Source organism: Syzygium oleosum, unplaced genomic scaffold, assembly GCF_021117445.2.
Source record: "Syzygium oleosum isolate NSW1041296 unplaced genomic scaffold, Sole_v2.1 Sole_v2.16, whole genome shotgun sequence".
Lineage (NCBI taxonomy): Eukaryota > Viridiplantae > Streptophyta > Magnoliopsida > Myrtales > Myrtaceae > Syzygium > Syzygium oleosum.
This window is the reverse complement of record NW_026607500.1, coordinates 8,553,635-8,570,633: the sequence shown is the minus strand read 5'-3', so window position 1 is coordinate 8,570,633 and position 16,999 is coordinate 8,553,635. Positions and strand designations below refer to the sequence as shown.

The window sequence follows — 16,999 nt, the reverse complement described above, 5'->3', positions numbered from 1 at the left end:
GCTGCATATGGATAACGACTAGATTTATTCCGGCGGAAACTGGAAAATCCTCATTTTTCTCGTCGCCTGCTTCTTCTTCCTGGTGGTTATCGTTAAACTTCTGAAACCCCTCGCGACTCAGGCTATACTGCAATGCAGCGGGGTTCAGCCTGAGCTTTCGAGAAGCAGCAGGCGACCTTACCGTGGTCTAGTGGACGGATCGAGAGAAGTTGCACGAAGAGTTCGCGTGAAGTGCATGAAGAGTTCGGAAGAATTATAAAGAATAGTTTGTATTATCTCTATTTCTGGCTGTGTGTTCTTAGACCGCGTAGGTCGGGTATGTTGTGTTTGGGGGTTTGGGTCCGCCCATTAACCCGCCTTTATCTTGTTTTTGTGACGCATTTATAACTCTAAAATAGTTTGTGTTTGGATTTTCTTTCCTCCCGGAGGGCAAGCCCGCTTGATTAGATCAATATTTTAAGATAATATCTCAGTTAATATATGCACAATCAAAGGGAGACTTACGTGCAATATCCGTGCAACATATGTGCAATATCCGTGCAACATACGTGTAATATTCGTGCGAACAAGATAAACAAATATATGGTTCCCCTTCACCCTGGACAAGCATGCATGGTTCACTCAAATGCTCAATCAAAGATGTCGTGCGAACAAGATAAACAAATATACGCTTTCTTGCAGTTCGCGTGTTCATGTCAGTCTGTCTCTCTTGCTTTCTTGCCCGGACGCATGCACGGGGATGAAGCATGCAAAGAGTGTAGGCATTACCTTCAGCAATGGTTTTGACGAGAGATTCTTGATGCCACTACCAATAGCCGGACGCGAAGAATTTGCCTGGGCTATTTTATGGCCCTGCACATATCCAATGCAATATACACATAAGGAATTTGTGCTAACAATAAAATCCAACTTTGTTTCGGTTAAAAAGAATTGTAAACAGAACTGGAGCAATGTACCTTAGAGAGGTTGCCGTCCAGTTTCTCAGAATAAAAAGGAGGTGTCCTGTCAAAGACTCGAAAGTACAACAGTAGTTCGTATAGGAAAGAGACTATACAGCCACCGATCGAAAAGAATGCAAGATAACGCATAGCCTAAACTGCGAATGTCCAACTTCACATTCGCATTTGTGTAATTCTGATAGACCGGCAAGATCACAAGAGACAACTTGCACCTTCCTGAGACGTGGTAAATCTTTGACCCCATCAAGGTTTATTATACTGCATCCATAAATTTTCAGGATCTCCAAAAGCGTTAAATCTTCAAGACCATCAATCTTTCCCAAATCGCAGTTGTCTAGTTCCAGTTCTGCACTCACTCACTCTCTCTCTCTCTTTGCTACATATGGATAACGACTGGATTTATTCTGGCAGAAACTGGAAAATCCTCAGTTTTCTCGTCGCCTACTTCTTCTTCCTGGTGGTTATCGTTAAACTTCTGAAACCCCTCGCGACTCAGGCTATACTGCAATTCAACAGGGTGCAGCCTGAGCTTTTGAGAAGCAGCAGGCGACCTTACCGATGGTCTAGTGGACGGATCGGGAGAAGTTGCACGAAGAGTTCGCGCGAAGTGCATGAAGAGTTCGGAAGAATTATAAATAAGAGTTTGTATTATCTCTATTTCTGGCTGTGCGTTCTTAGACCGCGTAGGTCGAGTAAGTTGTGTTTGGGGATTTGGGTCCGCCCATTAACCCGCCTTTATCTTGTTTTTGTGACGCATTTATAACTCTAATTTGATTTCTATGCAATATGCTATCCAGACAACTTCTATAATTTTTATTTAGGCTCGTGCTCATTTTAATATTTTTCACTAGGGTGCATCATTCTATCATTTTATAAGTTAAACGGCTCCATAACGATTTTTTTTTCTAGAAAGCGGACATCTTTTCTCTTTCAATCAAGCCAGCCACATTGAGTGGTTCATCTCTCGTCGCTGGCCACTTAGAGCATGTTTGGTAACGTTTCTATTTCTGGGAACAATTTCTTTTCAGAAATAGTTTTTTCTATTTCTATTTCCTGGAAGAGTTTCTGAGCAAAATAATGCGTTTGGTAACTGCACAAAATTTCTATTCCTGGAATAGAAAAAGAACAGAAATGCGTTTGGTAATTGCACAAAATTTCTATTCCTAATTTTTTGCATTCAAATCTATATCTTTTTATTTAACTATAAGTACAAGTTATAAGTGAAAAAAACCAATAAGCATGGTTTATTGGTTTGTCTAATCCTTTTTAGGGGTTTAAAATCCCCTTTAATCCCTAAACTAAGGAATCTTCAAAAATACCACTTGGGCATCTCAAAAATTTAAATTTCACTCAAAGTGGGTGGCCACAGGTATTCTAAGCCATTATGTGAATTTTTTTATATTTTTTTGGGTAAAATTTATTAAAATTTTTTACTTTCCCTAAATCTGTCTCTTTTTATTTTCCAGAAAGCTTTTTATGAATTTTTTTAAATTTTTTCAATTTCGGAATTTTGCAAATATTTAAGGGTTTTCTGAGTTTTTCTAATTTTTATGGATTTTCTGAGAATTTTTCTGATTTTTATGAATTTTGGGAATTTTTTAATTTTCTAAATTTTTATGGGATTTTTCTGAAATTTTTCTAATTTTTATGAATTTTCGGAATTTTTTAATTTATTCTAAGCCATTATGTGAATTTTTTATTTTTGATTTTTTTAGGGGAAAAGTTTATTAAAACTTTTTACTTTCCCGAAATCTGTCTCTTTTTATTTTCCAGAAAGCTTTTTATGAATTTTTTTAAATTTTTTCAATTTCGAAATTTTGCAAATTTTTATGGGTTTTCTGAGTTTTTCTGATTTTTATGGATTTTCTGAGAATTTTTCTGATTTTTATGAATTTTTTGAATTTTTGAATTTTTTATAATTTAATTAATTTTTTTATTATTTCTGCCGAGAATGGACCGGACCGGTGCTTTGAGATGGTTTGCAGATGATGGAGGATGGAGGAGGAGTTGAGGTCGCGGCTTGAGGACCGAACCTTTCTATTTCTATTTCTATTTTTAGGAACAAAGAAGTAGATTTTTTGTACTTCTTATTTTTGCTCCAAATCTATTTATTGGCCACTTTTCTATTCCAGAAAATAGAAAAATAAAATGCGTTACCAAACGGATTTCTGTTCTTTTTTTGTTTCAAGGAACAGAAGAACAGAAAAATAGAGAAACAAAAGCGTTACCAAACGCGCCTTCCACTTTTCAGCCACCAGTCTTCTCTAATGGTAATATTCTCCCATTACCCACAGCCCACATGACATGAGAAGCAATGGCATCTCTTCCAATCACAAGACTTTGCCAACCCCACGACTGGCGTGGTTGACTAGCAAAAGCCGTCTGGAAGGGGACGAGAGAGAGGAAACGGGGTGACAGTTCTTAAAGAACAGAGAGAGAGAGGACAGGGAGTGAGAGGAGAGCGCACAGAGAGAGAACAGAGAGTGAGAGGAGAGACCGAGAGAGAGCTTGAGGGGAGTCGGAGAGAAGAGAGCCTCACTTGCTTGCCGGAGGCCCGCCTGAGTCGCCGTCGAACCTCCAGCCATCACGCCTTGCCCCGGCTAGCCGTGAACCAGGTGGGTCTTCATTGTCTTACCCTGTTTTGGCCGTCCTCTCCCCTGCTTCTCGGGTGCCGGGCACACCAAGTTCATTCGGTGATTGCCCGACCCCCGTCAACACAGGCTAACACTTGTTTAACACTCAGTGAACCTTTTCTAAACATTATGTGTCGAAAAAAAAACCATGGATCTTGTTAAAATTAGCCCTTTAGCTTTGTTATTTAACGTTCTATTGCAAATCAAGACTATTTTGTTGCTATTTTGTTGCAAAACATGACTGTTTAAAGCTTCACACATCACGTTCGAGCCATAAACCGCTTTGAATCTTAGCCTAAAGCTCACGTTAAATCAAGCTTATCGCATGTTCAATGAAATGCCCAAACGATGTTCCGAGTCTGCTTTTGTGAAACCGACACCCCAAACTTTGTTGTAAGTGTGGATTATTCTCGTGTTGTTACTGATCTCATGCCTTATTTTCTTTTCATATGTTTTTATGGTACTCGCGCGTCATGAGTCGGTCGTGGTTGAACGCGTCGCCGGGAGCCCTATTCCTCTAACCGGAGAAGCCAGCGGTTTGAGGCCGCAATCGATAGCCATTTATCCCCATTCTGTATTTGTTCGTGCTTGTTTTGTTCGAGTTAAATGTCTGTGGTAGGAGCCGAGAGTTGGATGGCCGGAAAGTGAGTTTTGGTCGCCGGTGGGGAGTTATGGCTGTTTCTTTAAGCCGCCGGTGTGGTCGCCGGAATGTTGGCCAGCAGTGACGGCATAAGGCCAGCGTCCGCCGAGCCAACGGCTGGCGGTGAGCGTTCCCGATGTGGTCTCCGTGAGGGTTGAAGAAAACGTGAGGGCTCTCAGTGAGCACGCGAGGGAGGAGGGGATGAACAGTACAGAGGGGGAAAGAAGAAAAAGAATAAAAATTTGAAAAGAAAATAGAAGAGTAAAAGGGAAAAATAGAAAAAAGAATAAAAAAAATTTAGAAAAGAAATAGAAAAAGGGAGTCTTGAGCGGATAAGAGAGCCGGGTCGGATTGGGTCGGGGGATCCGGTCCGAAAGTTCTTATTTTATTAATAAAAACATTAAAAAATGATAATTTTTTAAAAAATATTAAAAATATATATAAAAATATTAAAAAAGAAAAATTCCAAAAAAAAATCCGAAAATGTTTAAAAATCTAAAAAAATGTTAAAAAGTCTAGAAAAATATTTAAAAATTCAGAAAAATTAAGAAATATTTTTTTGGGTTAATTTCACTAGATATTAATGTTAACTTCATTTCAGATTTAGTTTAAAACTTCTAAAAATTTAGAAAATCTTGGAAAAAAATTTCCCAAAAATTTGGATAAGTCTTAAGGGCTTTACTTTAGAACTTTCGATTACATTTTCTTTTTTAGAGACGATGCTAGGTATGGGGGCGAACATTAAATTCAAAGTATACACATATAAATAACCATAAGAATAGAAAGATAAAATCAAACCGCGAGAAGAAAATGAGAGAAAAACAAAACCGAGATAAGAAAGAACAGGACAAAGCAAATCGCAGTGTCTGCTCCCTTCATTAATTTTAGCAACTCCTTCGTGTTCCGTCTGACAAAACCTGCAAATTTTTTAACCCTTCAGGAGGAGGAGGAGGAGGAGGAGGAGGAGCCCAAAGACATTCATCAACTTTTTCTCCGATTCTCAGATTCTGGCCCTCTCTCTTTCTTCCCCTTTTCCCTTTTTTTCCACCCGTTCCAGATCTTTCAAAGAACCGCAGTGTGTGGGGGGATCATCGTGCGAGATTCAAACCCAAGATCTCCCACACGAGCTTAAGGGAAAATTCCGTGGTTTCTTTAAGGACCCAAATCTCCTCGTCATCGCATCGCACGCTCCTGTCGTTCTTTCTTGCGGTTCGCGAGTTCATGTCTGTGTCTCTGTGTCTCTGTCTCTCGTTCTTGCCCGGACGCATGCATGGGCGATTGAAGCATTCGTCGCCTGAACAGGGGCTCTGTTTTCTTCGCCTCTAGCACCAAATGCTGATACCCGCTTCTTCTTTTCGTCAGAGTTTCATGCCCCCAGTGAGATTTCTTTAGCTGCCGTTTCTTTTCTTTCTTGCGAAGAAGGAAAGTTCTTGATTTTGATCCGCCCACGATCCAACTCTCGCCTGTTTTGGACATCTGGGTCTTGCCCGATTCCCCCAATGTCGCTCCCCATCGATCCTCGCCGGAGTGGTTAGGGTTTTGTGCCGCTTCTGTTAGGCGTCAGTGCTCGTTTTTTAACTTAAAGGAACGATCTTGGATGCTTTTGATTCGAACCCTCTTTCTCGATTGACCCTTTCGCTTTGTCCTTTTGGGTTTCCCTCCACGATGCTTAAGCAGATTCTCAGTAAAATCCCCAGGAGAACGCCCAGGTTGGACTCGGGCGAGTCGATTCAGTCCGCCTCGGGGTCTCCCGATGGCGCTCAGAAATCGGGCGGCGGCAATTCGTCGTCTGCTCGATCCAATGGGCCGAGGCGCGCGTCCTCGGTGGTCTTCCCGGCGAGCGTGATCGCCGGGATCGAGCCCTTGGTGCCGTTCAAAGATGTCCCGGCATCCGAAAAGATGAATCTCTTGGTGAGTAAACTGAGCCTTTGCTGCGTAACATTCGATTTCACGGACCCGGGGAAGAATACCATGGAGAAAGATGTTAAGCGGCAAATCCTGATCGAGATTCTGGAATTCGTAGCATCTGGATCAGTCAGGTTCGCCGAACCCGCGGTTCTAGCGATGTGCAGGATGTGTGCTATTAATTTGTTCCGGGTGTTTCCGCCTAGTTATCGGTCCCATTCGACTGGTAGTGGCGGCGAGAACGACAACCACGATGATCCGAAGTTCGATCCTGCTTGGTCACATTTGCAGGTGGTGTACGACATACTGCTTAAGTTCATTACCTCGTCTTGTCTGGATATAAAAGTTGCTAAGAAGTATATCGACCATGCTTTCATATTGAGATTGCTTGATTTGTTTGATTCTGAGGATCCCAGAGAAAGAGAGTGTCTGAAGACTGCGTTGCATAGAATTTATGGGAAATTTATGGTTCACAGGCCTTTCATAAGGAAGTCCATAAGCAGTATATTCTACCGGTTCGTGTTTGAGACCGAGAAGCACAATGGGATTGCTGAATTATTGGAGATTTTCGGAAGTGTGATCAGCGGGTTTGCATTGCCTCTAAAAGAAGAACACAAGATCTTCTTTTCGAGGGTTGTAATTCCTCTGCACAAGCCTAAGTCTTTGGGTGTGTACTTTCAACAGCTATCGTATTGTATAATGCAATTTATAGAGAAGGAGCCTAGGTTAGCCAGTGTCGTGATAAAGGGGTTATTGAAGTATTGGCCAATAACTAATAGCCAGAAGGAAGTGATGTTCTTGGGTGAGATAGAAGAGATCCTGGAAACGATTAACACGGTAGAGTTTGAGAAGGTCATGGTCCCGCTTTTCTTGCGGATCAGTTGTTGCATCAACAGCTTCCACTTCCAGGTAATCAAGTTGGCCTTTTGAATTTCCTTTCACGTTTTTTTCTATGGTAAAGTGGAATTTCGGTAATCATTGTTTATTAGCAGCTTTGTTATTTAGCTTCCCGTTGTTCTTAGGCTTCGCCATTTTTTCTTGTGGTTTTTTTTTTCCTAAGACGGGTCTATCTAATTTTACCTTTCCATTGCTTCTTCTGGATTTCCCGCTCATCAGGATGATTGTAATTTGCATGATCATCTCGGCTTGCAAGTCTGAAACTGTTGTAATTTGAATTTCTTGGTCCTCTCTATTTCTTTTTTCGAGTGGCCAGTGTGATTGTAGAGGTTGGAGAACATCGATTTATGTAGGGAAAACTTCTATCAATTTGAAATTCTGCGTGCTTCGTTGAATTGATTTCATGCTGCATCTTACAGAAGCTGCTGGGATGGAAATGCTCAATAGCTCCAGAAAAGTTGCTCATATTATTATGTATTCTTTAACACTGGAGTTAGGTGGCAATCAGTTTCTAAATGTTAAAAGTTACTTAGGGAAATTATAATTGCCTTGTGTGATCAAGAGAGGACATTTTTTACATGTTATGAATAGCCTAGTACCTTTGTGCATGTTAGCTTATGTAAAATGGAGAGTAAAGAGAGAACATGGGTGGAGGACAGGTAGACATTCATAACTTTCATTGTAGGCTCTTTAAATTAAATGGTTCGATGAAAAATCACATTTCTATTGTTTCGACATAGGGATTTGTGAGGTCAGAAAAAGAAGTTAAATGATGGTTAAATGATTTGCGAGTGGAATTGCATATTTTGCTCTGTCTTGACATATTTGCCTTCACCACTCCTGCCTTAAATGATGAGGCAAGATGCCTCATGCGTGCCTAGGCATTACAAAGAACTTGCAATATTTAATATGACAGACTTTACATGTCAATGTTTAATTGGGAAATATTGCCTACTGAAACCTCAAGATTTTTCAAAGAATTTATTCATGGTTGGCTATGATCCTCAAGTTGTTGGAAGCCATTGGAATGAGGAGAGGAACAGAATATGGACAGGATTAGCAGCTGAAAAACGAGACAAGAAAAATAGAGAGAATAATAAGGAAGGATTTGCATTCACCATTAGTCTGATTACATCCTTCCTCCAGTGAGCATATAAGCCCTTAAATTAGGGTAAAATTGGTTAAACACTCGAAAGCTGCTAACGGACTGATGGGAATGCCATAAAGCAGAGATTGCCCATCATTGCCTAGCTTCTATCGCGACTAACTTCGCGAACCATGCTTCATTTGTCTGGCTAGTCAGCATATACATCATCTCTCCCCTGCAAGCTCACTCATGAGCAACACAAAAGTAGCTCTATTTGGTGACAAATTTGAATTAATTTGAGCTGTGCTATCTATGAAGATAAGTTTTCAATTTCCAAGATGGGGTTGCCATGTTAGCATGGCACGTTCTTAATTAAAATCCTTCGCAGTTCACTTCCTCTTCTGAGTTCACAGTTTTTATTTTTTCTGTCAGCGGTATACAACCATGGAAGCCTTAGGGTGCTAGTATTTACTGTCAAGTCTTTTATTCTCTCTCGTGTCATCACATTACCCAAATCTTTTGGCCTTGGCAATTCATTTGGGAATTGAAAAACAGACGCTTACCCAAATCTTTTGGCCATCGCCATTCCTTTGAAACATTGTTAACACTCTTTAATGGCTGATGATTGGTTTTTTCCTTTTTAATCTCTCTTTTGTGGAGGAAGGGGCGGTGAGCGGTATACAACTGTTACATTTGTTGGCATTATGTCGCAGGGTTTGCTCCATTAGCTCTAGGATATCTATCGATTTGTCATTTATAAAAGAAGGATGGACTAGTTGATTTCTGCAGGGATGAGACTTTGTTCACACCTGCTACTTTCTATATCAGTTGCTTAAAACATAGGTTAGCTGCTTTCCTTCCTGCAGAGTTCATTACACATTAAAAGGTCAAGTGATTTCATCTTTTGGTGCGTGTGATCCTCTGTTCTTCGGATAGCTTGCCCAATTGATGTGGAGTGATGTGCTGAATGCGGCGCTTTTCTTTATTTTTGAGTATTCACGTGGTTGTAATTGGTTAGTTTGAGTCTTGGCATGTAAAAGCTTCATTGGTTGTGCAGCTTGTAACTATCCACATGCCGTCCCATCTTGGTGTGATTTTCCTCTTAAATCAGACTGTGGATTCATCTTGTTTAAACTTAAAGATGATGTCCAAAGTTGCTTCAGCCTGTGGATTTTGAATTAAGGTTTCGTTTTCTGTGTGGTTGCGTATTTCTTTCAGGTGGCTGAGAGGGCCCTTTTCTTATGGAACAATGAGCAAATCGGCGGCTTGATGGCGCACAACAGGTGGGCGATCATGCCCATTGTGTTCCCGGCCCTAGAGAAGAACGCCCGGGGCCACTGGAACCCAGCGGTGCTCAATCTGACCCTCAGCGTGAAAAGGATGTTCTCGGAGATGGATGAGGAACTGTTCTTGTCCTGCCTAGCTCAGTCCCAGGAAGAAGGAGAAAGGCTGAGGCTAGTGGCGGAGAAGCGGAACGAGGCATGGAAGAGATTAGAAACCGCGGCCAGTCACCAGCCGGTAGGTCGAAATATCGCCATCCTCGTTTCTCCCTTGGCAACCTCAATCGCTTGCTAAACCGAGTCTCTAGAGCTTTTTTTCGTTTTTGTCGCTCCCCGGCTTTTATGTACCCAACGTATCGAAAAGGGGAGAATTGAAGGCTGTTTTTTTTGGTGCTTCTGTTTTTCTCCTTTTTCTCGGGAAGGATCTTCTAACGGGCAACGCACGCGGCAATCTGTCCCGTGTAATGTCCGCCTCCTAGTGCGCGAATATTCGTTTCTCTTAAGAAAAGAATTCGCGGCTTGTTTATCTGTATGCTAATGCCTTCACAGCTCATTTGCTTGTGCCGCTCGAGCGCCGCCACCCTCACTCTTCCGTAAAATCCTCCTCGACGTGGTGTCGGGTTATTGTGAAGTACCAGGTGATTTCCTTTCTATTGTATTGGATCCGCATCGTAGATTTGGTGACCGAAAAATAGGGGGGGATCGAACTGGTAGGAGATGTATGCGAGCAGCCACCGGGATAGGTTTGCAAGTCTATATACGGAGAGAGCCCGGCGTGCGGTCCGTTTTTGTGTTTGATTCATGTCGGCTTGAGTCGAACTTCGGGTAATCTACAGTTCCTAGTGAAGCCTGATTTCAGCTAGGGTCGTGATGTTGATGCACGGTCATATGAACTAGGCGCATCCGGATCGAGCACGAGCTCTTCCATTGTCTTTCTAGGATTCCAAAAGTTGCATAAAATGTTAGGTCCGGAATCAACTTCGATCCTTAGTGATCTCGACGGCTATGTCGGCGCTACTCTCGCCGACGAACTCGAAAGAAAGTGATGACGGCTTGTAGCAAGCGAAAACGAGCCGTTCCCTCGAAAAGTAACTGACTCGATGAAATTATTGCCGTAAAGTTACCGACTTACGTTGGAGAAACTACTAGCATGGTACGCAATAGTGTAGAAGGAGCTGGATTTCACGCAACGAACTCGATTGAAACATTGGTTAGTCGGTCCTATAGGCATTTGTAATCAATTAGGAAAATGATACAAATAGTTCTTGAACTTTTGGTAAATGTGTAATATTATCCTTGAACTTTTAATTTGTTCAATGAGATCTCTGAACTTTTGAAAAATATTCAATTTGGTCCTTAGTTGCCAGTGAGGCATTGGGTTCAGTTCATGGACCATATTGAACAAATTAAAAGTTCAGGGACGACGTTACACATTAGATTAAAGTTCGGGTATCTTTTTATAATTTAATTTCTGATTCGAATTATTAATTTTTATCCAACTTTGCGTGAAGTTCGATAATTTCTCAGTTAATTATTATAATAAATGTCATTCTCATTAATTTTGTTGTTCGATAACAATTCTGATTAGTTCTAAATTTCGGCAACGTCGCGAATGAGTTAGGATTTAGATGCGCGGATGAGAATATAATTTAAGGCTCGATTGTATTATTTTTAAGAAAAGAAATTTCTAATGCAAAGTCAATAATTATATTCCATGTAAAAAAAAAATTTAATGTAAAATGTTTACGAGCTCTAGAGTGATTTTATTTTGCGAATTTTATGAAATATTCCGTGAATATAAATGTATTTTCTCTTCTGTATTAATCACGTGATATAAAACGAACTCGGAAAACGGACCGCGGCGCAATCCAGCGCGCAGCGACGCCGCGAGAGATGGCCGCCCTCCGCCGCTGCTCCGCCGCCGTCGGCCGCCCTCTCCTCTCCCGGACTCCCCTCTTCGCCGCCGCCGCCGCCGCCGCCGCCGGAAGCGCTCTCGGGATCCATTCCCGACCGCGCTCCCCCTCCTCCCCCTCCCCCACGGCGGCGAACCGCGGCCGTCCGCGCCGCCGCCGCCGCCGGGCCCCTCCGCCGAGCGGGCCGCGCCGCCGCACCTAATCCCCGTCCAGCCTCCGCCCGCCGGCCCCAGCCCCGACCACGGTCGCGGCCTCGACTTCCCGCGGGACGCCTTCGACGCCATCTCCGACCTGTTCGCGGAACCCGGCCTCGCCGCCGGCCCCGCTCTCGACTCCGCGCTCGATGAGGCCGGAGTCCGACCTCGGAACGACCTGATGGAGGCGATATTCGCCCGTTTCGACTCGTCTCCGAAGCTGCTGTTCGGTCTGTTCCGGTGGGCGGAGAAGCAGCCGGAGTTTCGGCCGTCCGCGGGGCTGTTCAACTCGATGATCAACGCGCTCGGGAAGGCGAGGGACTTCGATGCCGCGTGGGAGCTGATCAACGGTCGGCTCCGGGGCAATGGGGAGCCTGTGCTGGTTTCGGCGGATACCTTCGCCATAATGATCAGACGGTATGCTCGAGCAGGTACGAAGTCATCACCTTGCTGTATTTTGCTACCAGATGAATTTCAGAGAAGAAGCACACCCGCATCTTCAATTATAAGCAACCCGAAGATGTAAACTTGCATGAAGATTTGGAGATTTGGGTAGTTTTAGTAGGTTAGGCAATGTGACAGTGAGTGCTTTTGCAGGTAGAAGATTTGTGATTTTTTCCCCTCTCTTCCCGGTTCGCGGAGCTTGCTTCGACGCTTAGTTCGAGTCTGAATTTTGTTAGCGGGGTTTCGCGAAACGCGCGTGTGAAAAGAAGAAGAATTTAGTTCTTGTTCTGAACTTTGGACTGATATCTCCATCATCTCAAATGTTGGATTCTTATGAGGGGGTGCTATTTTGCAGGTAGGACTCAACTGGCTATTCGAACGTTCGAATTTGCCAGTGGTTTGGATTTCATTCAGAATGCTGATTCGGAAATGAAATTGCTGGAGATACTGTTGGACTCCCTTTGTAAAGAAGGGCATGTTAGGGTAGCTTCAGACTACCTTTCCTACACAAGAGGATCGAAATCTAATTGGATTCCGTCAATCCGTGTACATAATATATTGTTGAATGGATGGCTTAGATCTAAGAATATGGAGTGTGCCGAAGCATTTTGGGCGGAGATGAAGAAGGAGAATGTGAAGCCCACGGTTGTAACTTACGGTACCCTTGTGGAAGGATATTGCAGGATGCAGCAGGTTGAGAGGGCAAAGGAGTTGATTGACGAGATGAAGAGAGAAGGGATCGAGCCAAATGCGGTTGTGTTTAATCCGATCATTGATGCGTTGGCCGAAGCAGGTAGATTTGAGGAGGCTTTAGGGATGGTGGAACGGTTTTTGGTCTGTGAATCTGGGCCCACTATCTCCACTTACAATTCCTTGATAAAAGGGTTTTGCAAGGCAGGGGATCTTGTTGGTGCGAGTAGGATCATCAAAATGATGATAAGCAGAGGCGTTGTCCCAACGCCTACAACTTATAACTACTTCTTCTGGTACTTCTCCAAATCTGGTAAAATTGAGGAGGGCATGAACCTCTATACCAAGATGATAGAATCTGGCTACACCCCGGATCGTCTCACTTACCATCTTCTTCTAAAATTGTTGTGTGAGGAGGAGAGACTTGAATTGGCTGTGCAGGTTAGCAAGGAAATGAAAACGAGAGGCCTTGACATGGATCTAGCAACTAGCACAATGTTAATTCATCTGCTTTGTAGAATGTACAAATTTGAAGAGGCTGTTCTAGAGTTTGAGGACATGATACGGAGGGGTGTAGTTCCACAGTACATTACCTTTCAGAGATTAAAGGATGAGTTGCACAAGTGCGGTATGACTGAACTGGCGTGCAAATTACGTGATTTGATGTCCTCTGTGCCTCATTCTACGAATCTGCCGAACATGTACTGCAGGCAAGGGGGTTTGTTACGTGCAAGGAGAACGTTGATCATGCAAAAAGCTGAAGCTATGTCTGATATCGTAAAAGATTGTAACAATCCAAGAAAACTTGTGAAGCGTAGAAGTTCATTAGCCAGCGTGTCAAATTCAAACGAATTGAGAACTAGAGGATAAGTGCTAAAACGAATTTACAGTTGCAAAATAAATTGGTGCTGCGGTGAAGCGATCTTCTTCTTGGCTTCATTTACAGTCCAGTGACTGAAGATGTCTTCGTCAACCTTTCTCTACGAAGTCATTCTCAAGCAGTTCTGATAATGAGTCTTTCTCTCCTACTTTTGTAGCTTATAAGTTAATGATACAGCTTCTCAAAATTAAATGGTGTGTATAAAGACCGACTCGGTCACATATAAGTATGTATATTGTTGAAAGTGGGATGTGAAGAGTCATAGTGGCAGGTGGCGGTTAAGTGAGAATGATGTTGAGCTTGTGGCAGAAACTTCTGAGTTTTTGAGCTGCCAGAATTCCATCAGAGTTTTATGCTTGCGTAAAAGCAAAGAACTTGTGGCAGCTGTATTCTTCCCTCTTGTTTAGTGAAGCATGGACAGGCGGCATTTTGACATGGTTAATATGCTGAGATTACCTTAATACTATGTAAGTTTGTTTGTCCTGCTGCTTGAAGGAATTGTGTGGTTGCACATTTTGATTTTTTTGAGGTTACCATTTTCTCTCCCCCTCCCGCCCCTCCCTCCCCTCTCCCCCCCCCCCCCTTCCTTTTATCCCTATATCTGTTGACAGGACATTGAGTCATTGTGTCAGTGAGTTTTAATTTTGTAATAGGTCATATTGCAGTAGAATGTCCTTGTCTGTTGAGTATCTTCCTGAGATTATTTGTTTACATTTTTCAGTTGGGTATCTTCACGTTGACAATTGGTGCTGTATCATTGTGTTCTGTCAATAGATGGTGTCAAATGTGTCATTGATTGTTTGGACGTATGACTCATTGTTGAATACACCCAGATTTGTTCAATAAATAATTAAAACTTTGTGAGAATGAGTTAACTTTGTCATTGGTAATATTATTTTAGGGTCAAATGTGGTGTGCCCTCCTAGGTTCAGACCATCTCAACAAATTTTCTCTCCTGCTCGTGTTCAACTTGTATTTTCATGATGCCTTCATCTACTGGGTTTTCAGAATTTGGTAAATTGAACTGTCTTGTTTGTTGGAATCTCTTATCTTTTCTAAGAATTTCTCCTGTTTCGGAGTAAGAACTGATGCATGATATGGTTCTTGTTCCTTTCTTTTCTTTTTTATTTTTCCGGGATAATGACACAAACGGTCCCTGAACTTTGGTCCAATGTGCAATTTGGTCCCTGAACTTTTAAATTGTTCAATGTAATCTCTAAACTTTAACCTAAGGTTCAATTTGGTCCCTGAACTTTTAATCTGTTCAATGCGGTCCCTGGATTTTTGGTACATGATTAAGTTAGTCCCTAAACTATATGAAAATGTTCAATGTAGTCCCTGAACTCGAATTAATGGAAGGACTACATTGAACATTTTCATATAGTTCAGGGACTAAATTGAATATGTAATAAAAGTTCAAGGATCACATTGAATTAATTAAAAGTTCAGGGATCACATTGAATAAATTAAAAGTTCAGGGACCAAATTGAATATTAGACTAAAGTTCATGGACTATATTGAACAAATTAAAAGTTCAGGGATCAAATTGCACATTGGGCCAAAGTTCAGGGATTGTTTGTGTCATTTTCCCTAATTTTTCCTAGATTGGTATGGGAAGTGTATCTCCATCTTCCCCGTCCCATTTTCATTATGAAATCTTTATATGTAGGACTTTCTGGAATTATGTCTGGAGTGGGTGGTCCTGGAATTATGTCCAGAGTGGGGTGAGAATATTTGTCAATAAGCTAGATTCCTCAAAGTACTAATTGGAAAAATCTCGAAATCGCATTGGCTTTGTTGAGCTGATAATATTTCTGCGGAATTCGCTCGACAGGTGGCATAGCTGCAAATTTTTCCTGTTGTTTTCTCTTTTGGCCGAAAGATTTCCCTTTGTGCGCTCCTTGTGTGTGCACTTTCTTGATCCTTCAATAAAGTTTTTCAGTTATAGAGGCATGTTGCGGGTAGGCCGTGCATCATTGCCGTGCCTTGAGCTGAGCCGCCCGAATCAAGCATCTAGTTCTAGGTGCTATCTGTACCATATCGTATTTGTAGTGGTCCAAGTGGGGAACTTTTATCTTTCCAGGTTTGGTGCTATTTGTCTCCTTTGAGGTAGCTACTGGCACTGATTTTTTGTTCTTTCTTTGGGCTCGCAAACTCATACCAGGAGCAAACACCGGTTGAACCAGGACAAATTGCATCGCCGTCATGCACATCTTCCTCTCTACTTAACTTTTCAGATTTTTCGTTTGGTAGCTCAAGCTCGGTGGTTTCCTGCGTGATTTGCGATGGAGATGTCCAGAGGTGGAGCTAATCTCGGCAGTACACGTGCAGGGGGACCCTAAAAAGAGATCGGAGCAGGTTACGGAAAAATTTCATCTGCGTGCACTCCCAGTTTCAGAAAAGTATCCTGGAGTTGGAGATACTTAATAGCCTTGTGATGAATCCCACCTCTGCATCTCTTAATCGGCTGAGTGTGCAGTCACTGTCGTATATCATCTTGAATGACTCGGCCCGTTTTTGTCGTCGTGTCTGATGTCTGCTTTTGGATACACTTAAATCGCAGACCATTTTTTAACCATCCACTTGGGTCCTTACGCCCCCGAGCATCCTTTTGATATAAGCAAAATCTCGGTACTTTCTGCAAGATGGTATTCACCCATGATCCGTGTCAAGTTGCTAGCGAAAGCATCACCGCTTCCGATGTTAAACCCGAGCGCCGGATGGTGAATCCGATCCCACTCTGACTTATTTCCACTGACGCAGGTTTGAGATGGTCCACACAGGAATTGGAATCGCTTGTGGGGGTGTAAGGAATCCAGTTGTTGCTTACACGCTTCTGAATCTGTTCCTCCATTTCAATGGCGTCGACGTCCCTAATTATTGGCGGGGCCTGCTTGTTTAACCTTAACAATCATCTCGCTCGCGACCCTTTTATTATATATTGGAGCCCGACATCGGCGAAAGGGATGCTCGCTGCTTGTTCGGTGCGCGATCGCGGGCATTATTTTAGAGCCGAAATGTTCGATATGGTCCGGGACGAATGAGATCATCGGGTTGTGGAATCCGATTGTAACTCCTGCTAAGGGTTTTTTTTTTACGCAGTGGAAGCTCGGGATGGTGACATTGACATATGTTGTTGTTGTTGTTGTTGTTATTGTTGATCTTTATAGTGACTGAAGCCGTGTGTTTGAGACATTCCATTTTTTATATCTCGAGCAGTGCTGGTGCTCGTGACAGGATTGTCGATTTGTTAACAAAGAATTTCCGGGGGGATCCCTCTCGTGCTGTCGTGCATGATTGGTATTGCAAAGTGGACTTGCTTTTTCCTCGTTGTTTCTAGAAGCGGGGGGGACTAATTTTCGTGGAGTTCTTAAGATAATCACATATGCTTTCTTTAATCACTGTTCCGTGATCTTAAAAGTCTGAAAGGTATTAATATTGTATTTGACCACTTGTCGAGGTTGTGCGACCCCGAGC

General features: G+C 42.6%; 2 protein-coding genes and 1 long non-coding RNA gene across 4 annotated transcripts; all 3 read left to right on the top strand.

Annotated features, from left to right (window-relative positions):
• The first annotated feature begins 5,177 nt into the window (after positions 1-5,177).
• LOC130140175 (serine/threonine protein phosphatase 2A 57 kDa regulatory subunit B' kappa isoform) lies at positions 5,178-10,583 on the top strand. Of its 2 annotated transcripts, XM_056318819.1 has the most exons (3): positions 5,178-7,046; positions 9,340-9,639; positions 9,951-10,583. In XM_056318819.1, the coding sequence occupies exons 1-3, from the start codon at positions 5,898-5,900 to the stop codon at positions 9,996-9,998; spliced, it is 1,497 nt and encodes a 498-aa protein (XP_056174794.1). In that variant the 5' UTR covers positions 5,178-5,897; the 3' UTR covers positions 9,999-10,583. The 2 variants fall into 2 exon arrangements, with proteins under 2 accessions (XP_056174794.1, XP_056174793.1); XM_056318818.1 differs by lacking the exon at positions 9,951-10,583 and having other exon boundaries at positions 5,180-7,046; positions 9,340-9,933.
• Positions 10,584-11,242: 659 nt separating this feature from the next.
• LOC115686242 (pentatricopeptide repeat-containing protein At5g11310, mitochondrial) lies at positions 11,243-14,045 on the top strand (the record flags this gene model as incomplete). Its single annotated transcript, XM_056318827.1, has 2 exons — positions 11,243-11,939; positions 12,308-14,045. Coding segments are annotated over 2 exons (1,902 nt in total), but the record flags the coding sequence as incomplete, so codon positions are not given.
• A 504-nt stretch (positions 14,046-14,549) lies between these two features.
• LOC130140176 (uncharacterized) lies at positions 14,550-16,851 on the top strand. The gene is made up of 2 exons (XR_008818186.1): positions 14,550-16,153; positions 16,286-16,851. It is a non-coding gene; the product is annotated as an uncharacterized LOC130140176 (long non-coding RNA).
• Positions 16,852-16,999: the final 148 nt, after the last annotated feature.